The 14,703-nt window shown below is 39.2% G+C and overlaps 3 protein-coding genes across 4 annotated transcripts in view; 2 read left to right on the forward strand and 1 right to left on the reverse strand.

Annotated features, from left to right (window-relative positions):
* The window catches only part of slc1a5 (solute carrier family 1 member 5), an 11,612-nt gene extending 10,800 nt beyond the window's left edge, over positions 1 to 812 (forward strand). For both annotated transcript variants that reach the window (XM_016568214.1, XM_016568215.1), the window contains exon 9: positions 284 to 812. In XM_016568214.1, the coding sequence (XP_016423700.1) occupies positions 284 to 518 (235 nt within the window). In that variant the 3' untranslated portion in view covers positions 519 to 812. The remainder of the gene's footprint in view (positions 1 to 283) is intronic.
* Positions 813 to 4,958: 4,146 nt separating this feature from the next.
* LOC107752280 (fukutin-related protein-like) lies at positions 4,959 to 7,198 on the reverse strand. Its single transcript, XM_016568216.1, has one exon. The coding sequence runs from the start codon at positions 6,890 to 6,892 to the stop codon at positions 5,282 to 5,284; it is 1,611 nt and encodes a 536-aa protein (XP_016423702.1). The 5' UTR covers positions 6,893 to 7,198; the 3' UTR covers positions 4,959 to 5,281.
* A 2,663-nt stretch (positions 7,199 to 9,861) lies between these two features.
* LOC107752278 (striatin-4-like) overlaps positions 9,862 to 14,703 on the forward strand; it is a 26,977-nt gene continuing 22,135 nt past the window's right edge. The window contains exon 1 of the mRNA XM_016568213.1: positions 9,862 to 10,188. Within this exon, the coding sequence (XP_016423699.1) occupies positions 9,913 to 10,188 (276 nt within the window). The 5' untranslated portion in view covers positions 9,862 to 9,912. The remainder of the gene's footprint in view (positions 10,189 to 14,703) is intronic.

A 14,703-nucleotide genomic window follows, 5' to 3' on the forward strand; every position in this document is an offset into this window, starting at 1 on the left:
TAATAAACAAATTTGTAATAAAATATGATGAGATGATTGTATTTTAGTAATTATTTATATATATATATATATATATATATAATCTGATATCTTATAAAATTAGATAACTGTTAAAATATTAAGCATTAATTATTATTTTGAAGTATTTGCACAAACAAATTTGAAATCAAGAGTGGTCGAGGATAATTGTTTTTTTTATTGCTACTTGTATTAATTTCATGTCCTCATTATTTTTGTACAGTGAAGATAATTTTTATTTTCTGTCTTTTTTTTCTTCATTTAGCGACCGCACTTGCACGGTCATCAATGTTGAAGGCGACGCCTACGGAGCAGGTCTTCTGCAGTATTTCGTGGACCGCACTTCCAGTAAAGAGGGGGCGGAGCTAAATAAAGTGCGAGTGGAGGAAGAAGACCCCGTTTCCAGGCCAGAAAGTTCTCCGCTCATCGAAAAACAGGGAAACCTTGAATTGGAAGAGGTCGCTGGCCCGAAACACTGTGAAAAGGAGTCCGCCATGTAGACTTGCACAATATTTCAACAAACTTTCCTTCCCGACCTGTCTGATCTCACTAAATCAATCTCTGCATCCACACAGTGACCATGAGAGAGATACAGGTTTAGATTAAGACAGGACAAAGACTACATCCTTTTGACCCTCCTCTATGCCCAGCTCTTTATGAAAGGAGTCTGCCAAAACGTATGCACATTTAGATGGAAAAATGCTTGAACAATTATTTATTAGATGCTGGTCAGACATTTTGGATTTTTTCTCTTTTTTTATATTTGCTTTACTCCTTTTATAAAAAAAAAAAAAAAAAAAAAAAAGAGCAGCGGATGATGTTAAATCCATTTACGAGATACATATCTGAGGAAAAATGTATTGTTGGTCGGCGCCACCTAGCGTGCAGGCGTGAATTAGCAGAAGGCGAACAATCGTTTCGCGTTCGGTGTGAAAGAACCGTTCGTCGGCGATTCGCTTCGCTTTTTCGCATCGCGCTCAGTGTGGAAAGGCCTTGACATTGTGTTAATACAACAGCTTTTTTAAATAAAGCTTGTATTAATTTTATGTCCTCAATTTTTTTTTGTACAGTGAAGATAATTTTTTTTTGTTTTCTATATTTCTTCATTTAGCGACCGTACTTGCACCGTCATCAATGTTGAAGGCGACGCCTACGGAGCAGGTCTTCTGCAGTATTTCGTGGACCGCACTTCCAGTAAAGAGGGGGCGGAGCTAAATAAAGTGCGAGTGGAGGAAGAAGACCCCGTTTCCAGGCCAGAAAGTTCTCCGCTCATCGAAAAACAGGGAAACCTTGAATTGGAAGAGGTCGCTGGCCCGAAACACTGTGAAAAGGAGTCCGCCATGTAGACTTGCACAATATTTCAACAAACTTTCCTTCCCGACCTGTCTGATCTCACTAAATCAATCTCTGCATCCACACAGTGACCATGAGAGAGATACAGGTTTAGATTAAGACAGGACAAAGACTACATCCTTTTGACCCTCCTCTATGCCCAGCTCTTTATGAAAGGAGTCTGCCAAAACGTATGCACATTTAGATGGAAAAATGCTTGAACAATTATTTATTAGATGCTGGTCAGACATTTTGGATTTTTTCTCTTTTTTTATATTTGCTTTACTCCTTTTATAAAAAAAAAAAACTCAGTCCGGCCTTTTAAAATAATCTATTTATATTACTATTATTATTACACATGCCCTAATAGTTCTGATTATATGCTATTGAGTTAAACCTCAGAACACCTTTTTCATGCAAAACATCTAATAAGCCAAAGCATCCGCAGAATCGGCTTTATGGTCCGTTATGCTGAAATACCTCATTCATGCTGATTCCCTTTATACCACCTCAGGCTCCTCAGATGTAGGTCCATCTAACAGGTGCTAATACCTTCACTAAACTTGCTACTAGAGGAGCCAAAAGAATGGTGTAGGAAGCCTGACTGACAGTCAAGAGACAACATCTTACCTTCTGCGTCTTTGTCTTTATGCAGTCACCATTACATTTCACGGCAGGCTCTTTGGGGTCAAGTTGTATCCTAAGGTCAGACAGGAACGTAAGCACAATGATATATGGGTCACATGCAAAGTACTCCTCGTCTTAAAGCTCCGAGACTGTTTGGGTAAGAGCCTTGAAGCCTGCAGGTGAGGGAGTTCCCTATGTGGAAGTTGATAAGCAGCTGAGGTCAAGAGGTGTAAACAGATCCGTTTAAGAAGAAAGCCATAGATTAGAGCAGCGGTTCCCAACCCTGGTCCTGGAGGCACCCCAACACTGTACATTTTGCATGTCTCCTTTCTCTGACACACCAATTTCAGGTCTTGGAGTCTCTACTAATGAGCTGATGACCTGAATCAGGTGAGTTTGATTAAGGAGACATTTAAAACGTGTAGTGTTGGGGTGCCTCCAGGACCAGGGTTGGGAACCACTGGATTAGAGCATGAATCAAGACTGGAACTGAGATTTTTTTTTTTATTTTGTATTCAAGCTAGAATAAGGAACATGTGTAGGAACATGTTGGATGTGTTAAAATGTTTGGCTTCTGTCTCTTTTTTTAAATTTATTTTTTTGTGTCAATAGTATCAATTTTGTTTGCATTTTGAAAGTGTACTTCTGAGATCTTTTTTTTTTCTGTGTATTATTGCAGAATAGCACACATAAAATGCCTGCCATTTTCTAAAGATAGTTAACTTTACGAGGAGATATCAGGCAGAGTATTCTGTTAACACCATTAACTGGTGAATGTTTAACTGTAACTAGTAGTTGAACTGGATTACTTATTCAGTTTATATATATATATATATAATGTATATATATAAATGTATAACCTAAACACACCAGCAGAACGAAGGTATCGGGTGACAGGGTGAGAGACAATTGCCATTGTACTGTATGTTGACCAAATGTTTGTCACAGTGATGAGAAGAAAGACTTAATAGGCCATTTTTGTAGAAATCAGTTTGACTTCTAGTTGATCGATGAAAGGTTAAATCTGACCAAAGAAACATTTCTCATTTTTTATATTAATTTAACAACATATATTCTTAAAATATGGGGTTTTGGTGCTTGTAATCTGCATAATTAACAGTCTCTCATTTCTGTTCTGTTTTACGCTCAAGTTGTATTTCAAATCACAGGTGTATTATTTCAAATCTCACAGATGTTCTGCATGACTGACATCACTCCTTTAAAAGCCAGTACTGTAAAGGCTTCTCATTCCAGGCGGCTGTAGCGTAGTCTGTGTGCGAGTTTAATGTGTGGTTGTGTCATAAATGGGCTGCTTGATGCCAAAGAGTACGGTTAAGAAAACTAGTGAATGTACTCCACACAGACTGTAGAATAAAGTCTTTTTTAAATAAATCAGCAGTGATGTCCTCTTTATTATGAATTCAAGTTGTTAAAATGAGGTAAGCATTGAGTCCCAGAAGATTTTGTAACTAGGATAACTGAACCACTTGTTTGGTTATCATATTTATATCATGTTTATTATACAGCTCTCTGGTGTACTGTGGTTAATTGTGGCCTTCTGTGCTTAGACATTTTATACAATGGTTGCTGGTTTCCTACATAGCTGTGCTAGTTTCACATCTCATATCGCGCAATATTCAACTCAAACTGAAATGTTATGACTCGAATTAAGTAAGTGCGTTCATTTATTTGGCAAGGGGCCGTTTAATAAGCAAGATACTGTATAGTCAGCAGTTAGTATTGCGAAATACACGCCTTTAGGGCGATGCAAGACTTGGTTTCACAAGATACCAGCAGACCTCTTATATCTGTTTGATTAAGTCAGAATGAATTATCAGATCCTGAAGACTTAAAATGCACCGCTGTAAACAAAAGCCACTTTTTTTAGGGAGGCTTTGAAGGTTTGCGCAGTAATGATACTGTATAAACTGGGTAGCATTGCAGTAACAAAGTCCAGCATGTTTGAAGACTTCATGTCCTATTGCGCCACCTTGTGGTTTATGTAACTGTAATATTTACAATAAAAACTCTAAAAGTAATTCTGTGTGATGGTTTATTTCCAGACATCTGAAATACACTGAAATATTAAGTCTCAGTTTGGAGTTATGCTGTTTGTTAAATATTTGGTGGTCGTAATGACCATTTACATAATGAACATTACATAGTATATTTGTGAACCACCAAGACAAAACAAAAAACTAAACAAAAATGAGTTACATTAAAACAAAATTGAGGTCAAACAGTCGACAGTCAAAACAATTCAAAACATCAAAAGTACAGTTATTATCATGCAACATGGTGAAAATATCATTAATAAAGTGAATGTGCATAAAACAGTAGCTTCTTTTCACTGGCTTTTTTATCTAACCTTTTCCATTTACAACCATTTACACAAGAAAACCATTTCAGATAAAAAATAAAAAAAACATTACAGCCTCTTTCAACATCAGCGTACACCAGTGTCACCACATGTCAACAAAAACATCCTACACTCTACAAAGTTCATGGTGGTATAATAATGACCATTAAGTTGAAAAGCAGTGAAGTCCTTTCAAGGTTTTAATGAGCTGCCTGGGTTGTTAATTAAATGCTTCACTTGTGGACCTACAAACATGAATCAGATTTCCATATGCCAGCACTTACTGTAAATGATGCACTAATGCAATAAGCGATATAGGCTCTTTAAAACTGGTGTTTGTCTGGCAGTCAGTTTAAAAATCTAACGTTTGTTCAGTGTTTAATTGGGTTGCACTTTATTTTAAGGTGTCCTTGTTACAGTGTAATTACACATTTAAGTACTGTGTAATATTAATTAACAACATGTACTTACTATATGGTTAGGTTTAGGATTAGGCTTAGGGTTACTTGCATGTAATTATGTATAATGTATTGTTATTATAATAGTAGGTACATGTAACATGTAACAAGGACACCTTAAAATAAAATGTTACCTTTAATAGCTACAGAAACTGATATATTAATGTTCATGTATTACAGAAAAAAAAAAGATTTGACCGTTGTTTGTGAATTCCTGGGATGCTGCAGTGTGAAATATTACATCCTTAGATTTTAGAACTTTTATTACCACTGTTACATACAGTATATTTAGACTACTTTTGGGACTCATGACTCCCCAAACCACAACACACATACAATAAATAAAATCGGCAAGAAATGCGAACGTTCAAGTGATCGGACACAGTTCAAAACCTTCAGTCTGATAGTAATACTCTACAAAGTTTAAAATGTCAGAAATGCAACAAATGCAGTGTTGTGGAATTGTGGCACATCGAGTTACTGCTCGTTACGGTCCTAACGTGCGACTCCTGTCCAGTCTTTTCTTGGCAGGGTTCGGATACTGGGGATTCTCAATAACCCCTTCCCCAAACTTGAGTTCCAAGAAGGCACGGTGGTTGTTCGGACCATAAGCGGTGATGCCGGCGAACTGCATTGGCACCAGGGGTTGCAAAAAATGCTCTGGGAACTCCACGTCTTGTTTGTGCTCAGTCCAAGTGTCCTTGGTCATAACTCCATTGCGGGGGTAGAAGGGCCACAAGTCCACATGCAAATGGTTGGCTTCACTATACTGCACACGATAGAAGTCGCCCTCGACCGCTCGCTCCCACACGTAGCCATTAGCATCCACCAGTGAGCCGGAGTCCAGGTTCTTTAGGTAATCGCAATTCGGAATGTCCTCCAAGTAGATGCCTAAATCCACGTCGTAGTCCCATGGAATTATATCCTGGTGTCGGGCTGCTCCCAACAAGGAACCCCCTTCCAGCCAGTAACGCACACCAGAGTTTTCCAAAATATTGATAACATACTTAGTGGTCTCTCGTAGGGAGCGCATACAGCAAGGAGGAGTCCAGCGCTCTAGGTAGAGGTATTCCGGTGTATCGTCACGCACTGTGCCGAAACATCGCGCGGTCTCTTTACTGCAGCCAAACCACTGATCCCGACCATCAGGCAGCACCACGCGCTTCAGCCCGAAGCTACGCATGAGGTGATTGGTGGCGTCTTTCAGGCGACTGTCCGCCTTCCACTGGTTGTGTGCTGAGCTAAACAGCGGGCGATGACTTGCAGAGAACGAAGGTCCCTCAAGGAGCTTGACCTTCCAACCACGCAGAGAAGTTTGGACAAACAAGGAAGACATGAGGGGGCGCCCTAAGGGAACCGAGAGATTGAAGAGGTCCTCGGTGCGGATAAGAACCACGGCGTCTCCCTGCAGGGCTGTGCAGACGCTGCCGCTGCTCCCTGAGGCCGCAGGGGTGTAGGTCGCGGTCCATTCCCGCAGATTCACCCGAAGGTGCAAGCACTGCACCGCCGAGCGGGTCAGCACGGGGGCGGCAACGAGTCGGACCGGCCCGCCACCTTCCCCTTCCAGTTCCCGAATTAGACGCTCGATTTGTCGGCCGTGGTCCAGCTCGACGCCATCTGGAACTAACAAAACAAACTCCGTCTGCACATTGAACTCGGGACGGTGAGTTTGTGGAGGCTGGTCAGGGCTCGGTGACAACACCAGGAGCCGGGCTCCCTCTGGAAGCGCCAGAGGAGGGTACGGTGGACTTTCGGCTACAGCGAGGAAGGGCAACTCTGGTCTCTGGCGCAAAAAGGAGCGTGCAACATCACCAACGTAGTTTTCAAAGTCTTCAAATTCAAGAACGAGGATCGTGACGCGTGGACCACGCATGTTGGCCTCAAGGCCTCCCATTTTGGCGCCTCCAACAATGCTTCCACCTACCAGATTACCCATAGCTCCCAGTCCTGCCACAGGCAGAGAGGCTTTCTTTAAGCCTTTACTTTGTTCCCGACGCTTCTCCATCATCTGCTGCTGGGCCCGTGAGACATAATATAGGATGAGCAAATTCAAAATTATTGCTCCTGTTAACAGAGCCTGGCAAAAACTGATACGCATTATGGCTCTTGTGGTTAAACACTTTTATGATGCATACAGTAAGTGAAATCTCAAATAGAAAGAGGACAGAAAATCTTGACTCTTATAACCTGTCCGAATTCCTGAAATCTTGAACATTATCATTCTGGTCTGGTCAAAAAGAAAGCAAAGTGGAAAGCGTTTGGGAGCTGAATATTTGATGAAGCATCTTCTTTGACCAGATCAGTTTCTGCTGATCGTCTTCCTGATGTGTCAGCTGATCCCATCCAGGAAAAAAGACTGACGGACATATTCCATATTAGACCCTTTAGTTGTGCCTTTAATTCACCGCAGTCCATAAAAAAACCCCCCGCTAAACATGGAGACAAAACAAAGAAAATTTTAATAAACAAATTCACTTTGAGCTCTTCAAAGTACAAGGTAATTGTTTGGGAAATTCAGATCAAGTTTGTATTGAAAAAAGCCTATTAGTCATCACTACTAAGTCTAGCCAACAAAGACATTTAAAACAAAAAAACGTCTTGAGATTTGAATTTACCTCAATGGAGGATCAGGCTTATGGAACCGCCAAACGCCCCCTTGCGGAAGCCAGCTTTATGACTCATATCGAGCAGTTATGAGCGGGTAGCGTTTGCAGCCATTCCGTAGTAGGAGTGGATCACTATTTGGCACTTTCCTGTGTGTGTGAGTACTCGCCTATCTGTATCGGACAGGAAAACAGAAGAGGGCTTCGGTGGACACTTCAAGCAACAGGGTGGCTTATTCTTCTGTTTTTCCACCTCCTGGCTCCGGCGACAGCGCGAACGCTCTGATGGAGGCGGAAAGATCCGGCGGGGTGGCGGGAGGAACCCTGAAATCTTGAACATTATCATTCTGGTCTGGTCAAAAAGAAAGCAAAGTGGAAAGCGTTTGGGAGCTGAATATTTGATGAAGCATCTTCTTTGACCAGATCAGTTTCTGCTGATCGTCTTCCTGATGTGTCAGCTGATCCCATCCAGGAAAAAAGACTGACGGACATATTCCATATTAGACCCTTTAGTTGTGCCTTTAATTCACCGCAGTCCATAAAAAAACCCCCCGCTAAACATGGAGACAAAACAAAGAAAATTTTAATAAACAAATTCACTTTGAGCTCTTCAAAGTACAAGGTAATTGTTTGGGAAATTCAGATCAAGTTTGTATTGAAAAAAGCCTATTAGTCATCACTACTAAGTCTAGCCAACAAAGATGACCAAGAAATATAAAGAGATGTTCCAAGCTGCTGTCCCAATTAGAGATGAGCTCTAGATTTGAGTATTTGAGAAACTATCATTTGATCACTTGAGACAGTTCTTCCAAATATAGAACATGCATGCAAAATGAAACCCAAACAAGCCTACAACCATCGATGCATCATGCAGCCTGATCTTGAAAACATGCACACACAATGACACGCATCTTCAATATGCAAAACGGTAGAAATCACGATTGTAAGAACTAACATTTTAAGGTTGATTCAACATTTTCCTCATCAGCACAGTATTTTCCATGTATTCCATGTTTGCACGGTATTCTTGCTATTCTTCCCCATGCTTAATTCGGAAATGAGCAAAGGAAGCCCGAGAGAAGACCACAATGTAGCAGGAAGCTCGCACAACTGGGTCGCCTCGATCAATCCCATAGAAATAGAACGAGCGGGTAGAATGACAGGTAGCGTGAAACTTGTGTTCTCACATGGGCGGGGCTTAGCTGTAACAGGATGGGTTTAAAAATATTTTTCTTTTTAACGCTTCACTACTGTGTATTTTTAACTTCAGTGTAATCTGTACGCAAGATTATTAGTTATTTTATTAAGTGTGGAAATAGTTTATATATTTATTTGATGTAACATTGATTCAAATAAAATAAAAAATATTTATTTTAAAATGAATTTATCTGCAATTTTGTAAAAAAAAACCCCGCTAAACATGGAGACAAAACAAAGAAAATTTTAATAAACAAATTCACTTTGAGCTCTTCAAAGTACAAGGTAATTGTTTGGGAAATTCAGATCAAGTTTGTATTGAAAAAAGCCTATTAGTCATCACTACTAAGTCTAGCCAACAAAGATGACCAAGAAATATAAAGAGATGTTCCAAGCTGCTGTCCCAATTAGAGATGAGCTCTAGATTTGAGTATTTGAGAAACTATCATTTGATCACTTGAGACAGTTCTTCCAAATATAGAACATGCATGCAAAATGAAACCCAAACAAGCCTACAACCATCGATGCATCATGCAGCCTCTGATCTTGAAAGCATGCACACACAATGACACGCATCTTCAATATGCAAAACGGTAGAAATCACGATTGTAAGAACTAACATTTTAAGGTTGATTCAACATTTTCCTCATCAGCACAGTATTTTCCATGTATTCCATGTTTGCACGGTATTCTTGCTATTCTTCCCCATGCTTAATTCGGAAATGAGCAAAGGAAGCCCGAGAGAAGACCACAATGTAGCAGGAAGCTCGCACAACTGGGTCGCCTCGATCAATCCCATAGAAATAGAACGAGCGGGTAGAATGACAGGTAGCGTGAAACTTGTGTTCTCACATGGGCGGGGCTTAGCTGTAACAGGATGGGTTTAAAAATATTTTTCTTTTTAACGCTTCACTACTGTGTATTTTTAACTTAAGTGTAATCTGTACGCAAGATTATTAGTTATTTTATTAAGTGTGGAAATAGTTTATATATTTATTTGATGTAACATTGATTCAAATAAAATAAAAAATATTTATTTTAAAATGAATTTATCTGCAATTTTGTAAAAAAAAAATCAATTAATTAAAAAAATTGAATATTCAGTTTCGCAATTGACAATATAGAGCATATAAAATAACTTTTCAGCAGAAGAAAAATGAAAGCAGGTATGCGACTACAACGAGACCTTTTACTTTTCTCATCACTAGTCAGGATGGACCAATCACAGCCATTCGTGATGCTTGGACTCGTATTTAAAAGTGTGGCTTATTCTTCTGTTTTTCCACCTCCTGGCTCCGGCGACAGCGCGAACGCTCTGATGGAGGCGGAAAGATCCGGCGGGGTGGCGGGAGGAACGAACCAGAGCCCCGCAGGAAGCGGAGCGGGGCGCAATCCGAACGGGCCGAAGGCTGTGCTCGGTCCCGCTCCCACCGCAGCGGCAACCGGGGCGATGTCTGGATCCTCCCAGCCACGAGACCCGCAGGACGGGGACGCGGGCCTCTCGCTGCCCGGCATCTTACATTTCATCCAGTACGAGTGGAGCCGCTTTCAAGCCGAGAAATACCGCTGGGAGGCCGAACGAGACGAGCTGAGGGTAAAAAACTGGGTTTCTTTAATCGCATGTTTTGATCTCTTCCAGACGGATTCCTTGAGGAAGAGCACTTTTACAGATAATACGCAGGAAGAAGTCACGATCTCCTGCTGTTATTGTTGATTAGATGTAGTTTGGGGATTACACCGGGTTTAAGTATTCATCTGATGCTATTCATTGAAACAGTAGCAAATGTAACTGTAAACCATGATCCTTTTGTTGAATATCCATACCCAGCTTAGGATGGGAATCGATTCTGGATCTGATTTATCTGAACGATTCTAGTTCAGTAGCGGTTCTTTCAGTATTTTTTGTGGGGGGGGGAATCAAATAACTATACAATTCATATTGTATTTACTGCTGCCAGCAGTCTGTTGCTAATGATGAGATCAGATTCCAAAAGCAGATAATTAAATGCAGTACATGAATTGGTCGTAAATATATAGCAATAATAAACGAATCTGGTAACACATTTGATTAAAACAAAACACATATTGCGCATCTTTAACTACACGTTGTCATATGAACAGCATATGAACAAGTCCACAGTGATTGAAGTCTTACGTGTTTTATGCAGAACATAAAAAAGTAAGTGTTTGCATAATTTCGAGTAGAGTATGACGATGACTAAACTATTAAAGGTATAATTCAGCCAAAAATTTAAATTCTGTAATTTACTCGCCTTCAAGTTGTTCAAAACCTGTATGAGTTTCTCTTTCTGTTGAACAAAAAAAGAAGATATTTTGAAGAATGTGGGTAACCAAGCAGTTGCCGTTCCGCCTTGACTTCTATAAAAAATGCTATGGAAATCAGAGGAGACCAGAAACTGTTTGGTTACTCACAGTCTTCTTTTGTGTTTAACAGGAAGACAAACTCATACAGGTTAAAAACAACTTGAGGGTGAGTAAATAATGATAACAGTTTAATTTTGGGGTGAACTATCCCTTTAACTTTCAGCTCGGAAAGTGAGTTAAATGAATTCAGGAACTGAAACCAGAGGTGTCTGTTTTGATTCTTTATAAGAGAACTGGCTCATAAGATTCATCCAATACACAAACAGATTGCACTGGTGGAGTCGATGTTTTTGATTTACTAATAAGATTTACTCATAAGAGTCATTTGTGCATGAATTGAAATTGATTGGTTGCTCTACAAGTTAGATTAACTAAAAAAAATCAGTAGTATTTCTTGGTTAATTTCTATTTAAACATGATGAATGGAATAAATTGAGGTTTAGTAAGTGAGTCAAGTAAATTCAGTAAACGTCTTGACGGACTGGTAAATGTTTATAACTGGATGATTTTGATTCACTAAACCATACAAGTAATTTGTCATCAAGTTAGTTAGATTTGCTAAAAGAATCCTACAAGTAACTTCTTGAGGAATTGGTCTACATTGGTTGTGCAATTTGTAAGCTTGTGTGTTTTTTTTAATTTACCAAAAGTAATCTGCTGACAAGAGTCATTCATTCCAAAATCAGACTACACTGGTAACGATATTTTAGTTTGATAGTTTCTTCAAGTCATTTGTTTAGGAATCGGATTACACAGGTTGTGTATACTGAGTGCTTGATTCTCCAAAAATAATCTGTTCATAAGAGTCATTAGAAAATATTTTACAGATTATTTTTTTAATGACATATATTTATGTGTAGTATTTATTTAAGTATAGGGGTCACCTAGAGTTGCACAAACAAGCACTGTTTTGTATGCTTAATATCTTGTCCTTCATGCTATTAAGTTTTCTGTTAGTGCTTTGCGTCTTTCTCGACCGTGGCATTAAGTGTGAGATAATAGAATCAAGGCAGTTCAGAAGCAGTGATGTAAAAGAGAAATTTGCTAATAAATAAATAAATGTTCTAATAATTGACTTTGGGATGTCATAGGACCCATTGACTGCTACTTCTTTTGTAAATTGTGAAGCTTCTGTCCAAGGCATGACGTAATGCAGTCCCGCTGGAGAATTAAAGCAAATGTTTTGTTTTTTCAGTCCCAAGAGAGCCAATCTGTGTGTCTAGTACTTTCATCATTTAGTGATATTACTTGCATCATATTACAGCATCTGAAAGATGTATAGCTCAAGTCATTTTATATGAAACCTGGAAACATAAAATCTATTAGGAAAGCTTGCACTCACATCAAGAACGTATTAGAGAGCGGAGAAAAACAGTTTAAACCAAGGATTAGGGATTTGCCCCCAATACAATTTGCTTAAACCGTCTTTTCTGAGTCTGGACTCCACTGGCCCAGTTTGCAGTAGATCTTGGCCTGAGAAAAGCTTTGCAATTCAGTGACCCCATTCAAACAGTGCCTGTAGTAGATTACATAAGGAGTTGCCAGTGTGCTCTATAAAAGGATTGGCCCTGTGGCTCTCATGGATGTGTGTTCTTCTGCCAGGCCTCTTCTGGACATGCCCATGGAAATGTGCACAGGCTTCAGGGACCAACTGCTATGTTTTCCATGTCACGCGCACACACATTGTTTTTGACGTGGCCTATAAAAGGGTGGTAAGGGACAGTTGTTGTGTGAGAGTAGCTCAACTCCTCCTTGGTTTCTCCTGCCGTGGGGCGTCACGTTCTCTGATGTTTTTATGTGGGACACCTGTGCCATTGTGTGTCCTCTGTGGCAGGCAGGACATGATCGTTCAGGTATGATGACCTTTGAGGCAGGGTTATTGTTAACTAAAACTATAACATATACATTTTAAGTAAAATATAAGTTTTTACTGTAAATAAATAAAAGCTAAAAATTAAACCCAGTAATGAAGGTAATACTATTTAAAATAATAATAATAATGACAGAACCGCATAACAAAAAGGTTTCAAGAAATGTGGCAAAAAGGTTTCAAATGTGACGTCACTTGCTCACTAATAAATCCTTTGCAGTGAATGGGTGCCGTCAGAATGAGAGTCCAAACAGCTGATAAAAACATCACAATAATCCACACCACTCCAGTCCATCAGTTAACATCTTGTGAATTGAAAAGCTGCATGTTAGTTAGAAACAAATCCATCATTAAGACAGTTTCAACTTAAAATTGTTGCTTTCGGCTAAAAGCTGAGTGCTGTATTCATAATTTTGCTATCTCCCATGAGAAAGTCTTGTCTGAATCAGGGGTGATATATGCACAGATCAAGCTCAGTTTACAAGAAAACAGTCCAAAACAGTTCTAAACAAATATGTTATTGGGGTTTGATTTTAGGGCTGTGCGATATGGACAAAAAAACCTATCGAGATTTCTTTGATCAATTTTGCGATTTCGATTTTAATCACGATTTTGACACACAGACATGCTTTACAGTCATTAATGCATTCAGTGTGAATTTGAAACATATTTCCAAAAGAAAACCAATTAGAGCTTTATCAAAAAGCTGTAACATGTCTCTAGAACAGACATAAGGCAAAATAATCACTAAGTAAAGGTGTAACAAAATGTCTCTAGAACTGAATTAGTGGCCTAATGTAGGGAATAGTGAATGAGGGTATATGGGGCGATTTCAGACATTGCCATTGCTATTATAGCTGTAACTGAGTAAACAGAACATATAAACATTTTAAATTATAAAACAAAGACAATAAACACTCGACTGCAACAATATAGTTTATCTGTGTTATTCAAGGCATCTCTGATATTTTCATAATAATTAAGTATATTTATAATCCATTGCTAATCGATGTATTTTTTAAGTTAGCTTTAGACATTTTAATTTAGGCATGTTTAGCTTAGTTAACAGAAGGCTATCTGCTGCCATCAGAGCAAGTGTAATTACTGCATTCACACGCTCCTCGAATGCTCTCATTTCCCGAGATGTGCTTTTAAGTCGGAAAGTGAAAACAACATGGACACTCGCGTTACTACAAAGATTTTTTGGATTTGTATTATTAGAGCTTTCTTTTTTCTCAGTCGGGAAAATTATTTTTCACGTACGGTGCCGGTGATGATGCTTCTTACATCCATTTCGGAGAACCAGAGGACAAATATTTCAATCGATTGCTCAGGCATGGCACCGAAATGAGGCACCGAAATCTGCGTTCTGATTCGGTTCTAGTACATACCGGTTACATGGGTACGGTTTCGGTACCCAACCCTAGTTTTGATGTGAGAGGACAACAGGGCATGCATGGAGTTATTATGGATTATGGTATTTTGGCCAGAAACAATGGTTTTAAACATCTTGATAGATTTGTTTCTTATAAACATGTAGCTTTTCACTTTACAATGTTAACCAATGGACTGGAGTGGTGTGGATTAATTGTGATGTTTTTATCAGCTGTTTGGACTTTCATTCTGACGGCACCTATTCACTTCAGAGGATCCATTGGTTAGCAAGTGATGCCAAATTTCTCAATCTGTTCCAATGAAGAAATAAACTCGTCTATATCTTGAATGGCTTTTTGAGTGTACTATTCATTTAAAATTAAATTAAAGCCAAAAGTATTTGTGATTACCTGTGTCTAGCTTATTGTTTTGCTTATTGTATTGTCTACTGTGTGTGTGTGTATATATATATATATATAT

The sequence above is a fragment of the Sinocyclocheilus rhinocerous genome, unplaced genomic scaffold (genome assembly GCF_001515625.1).
Source record: "Sinocyclocheilus rhinocerous isolate Xijiao unplaced genomic scaffold, SAMN03320098_v1.1 scaffold1012, whole genome shotgun sequence".
NCBI lineage: Eukaryota > Metazoa > Chordata > Actinopteri > Cypriniformes > Cyprinidae > Sinocyclocheilus > Sinocyclocheilus rhinocerous.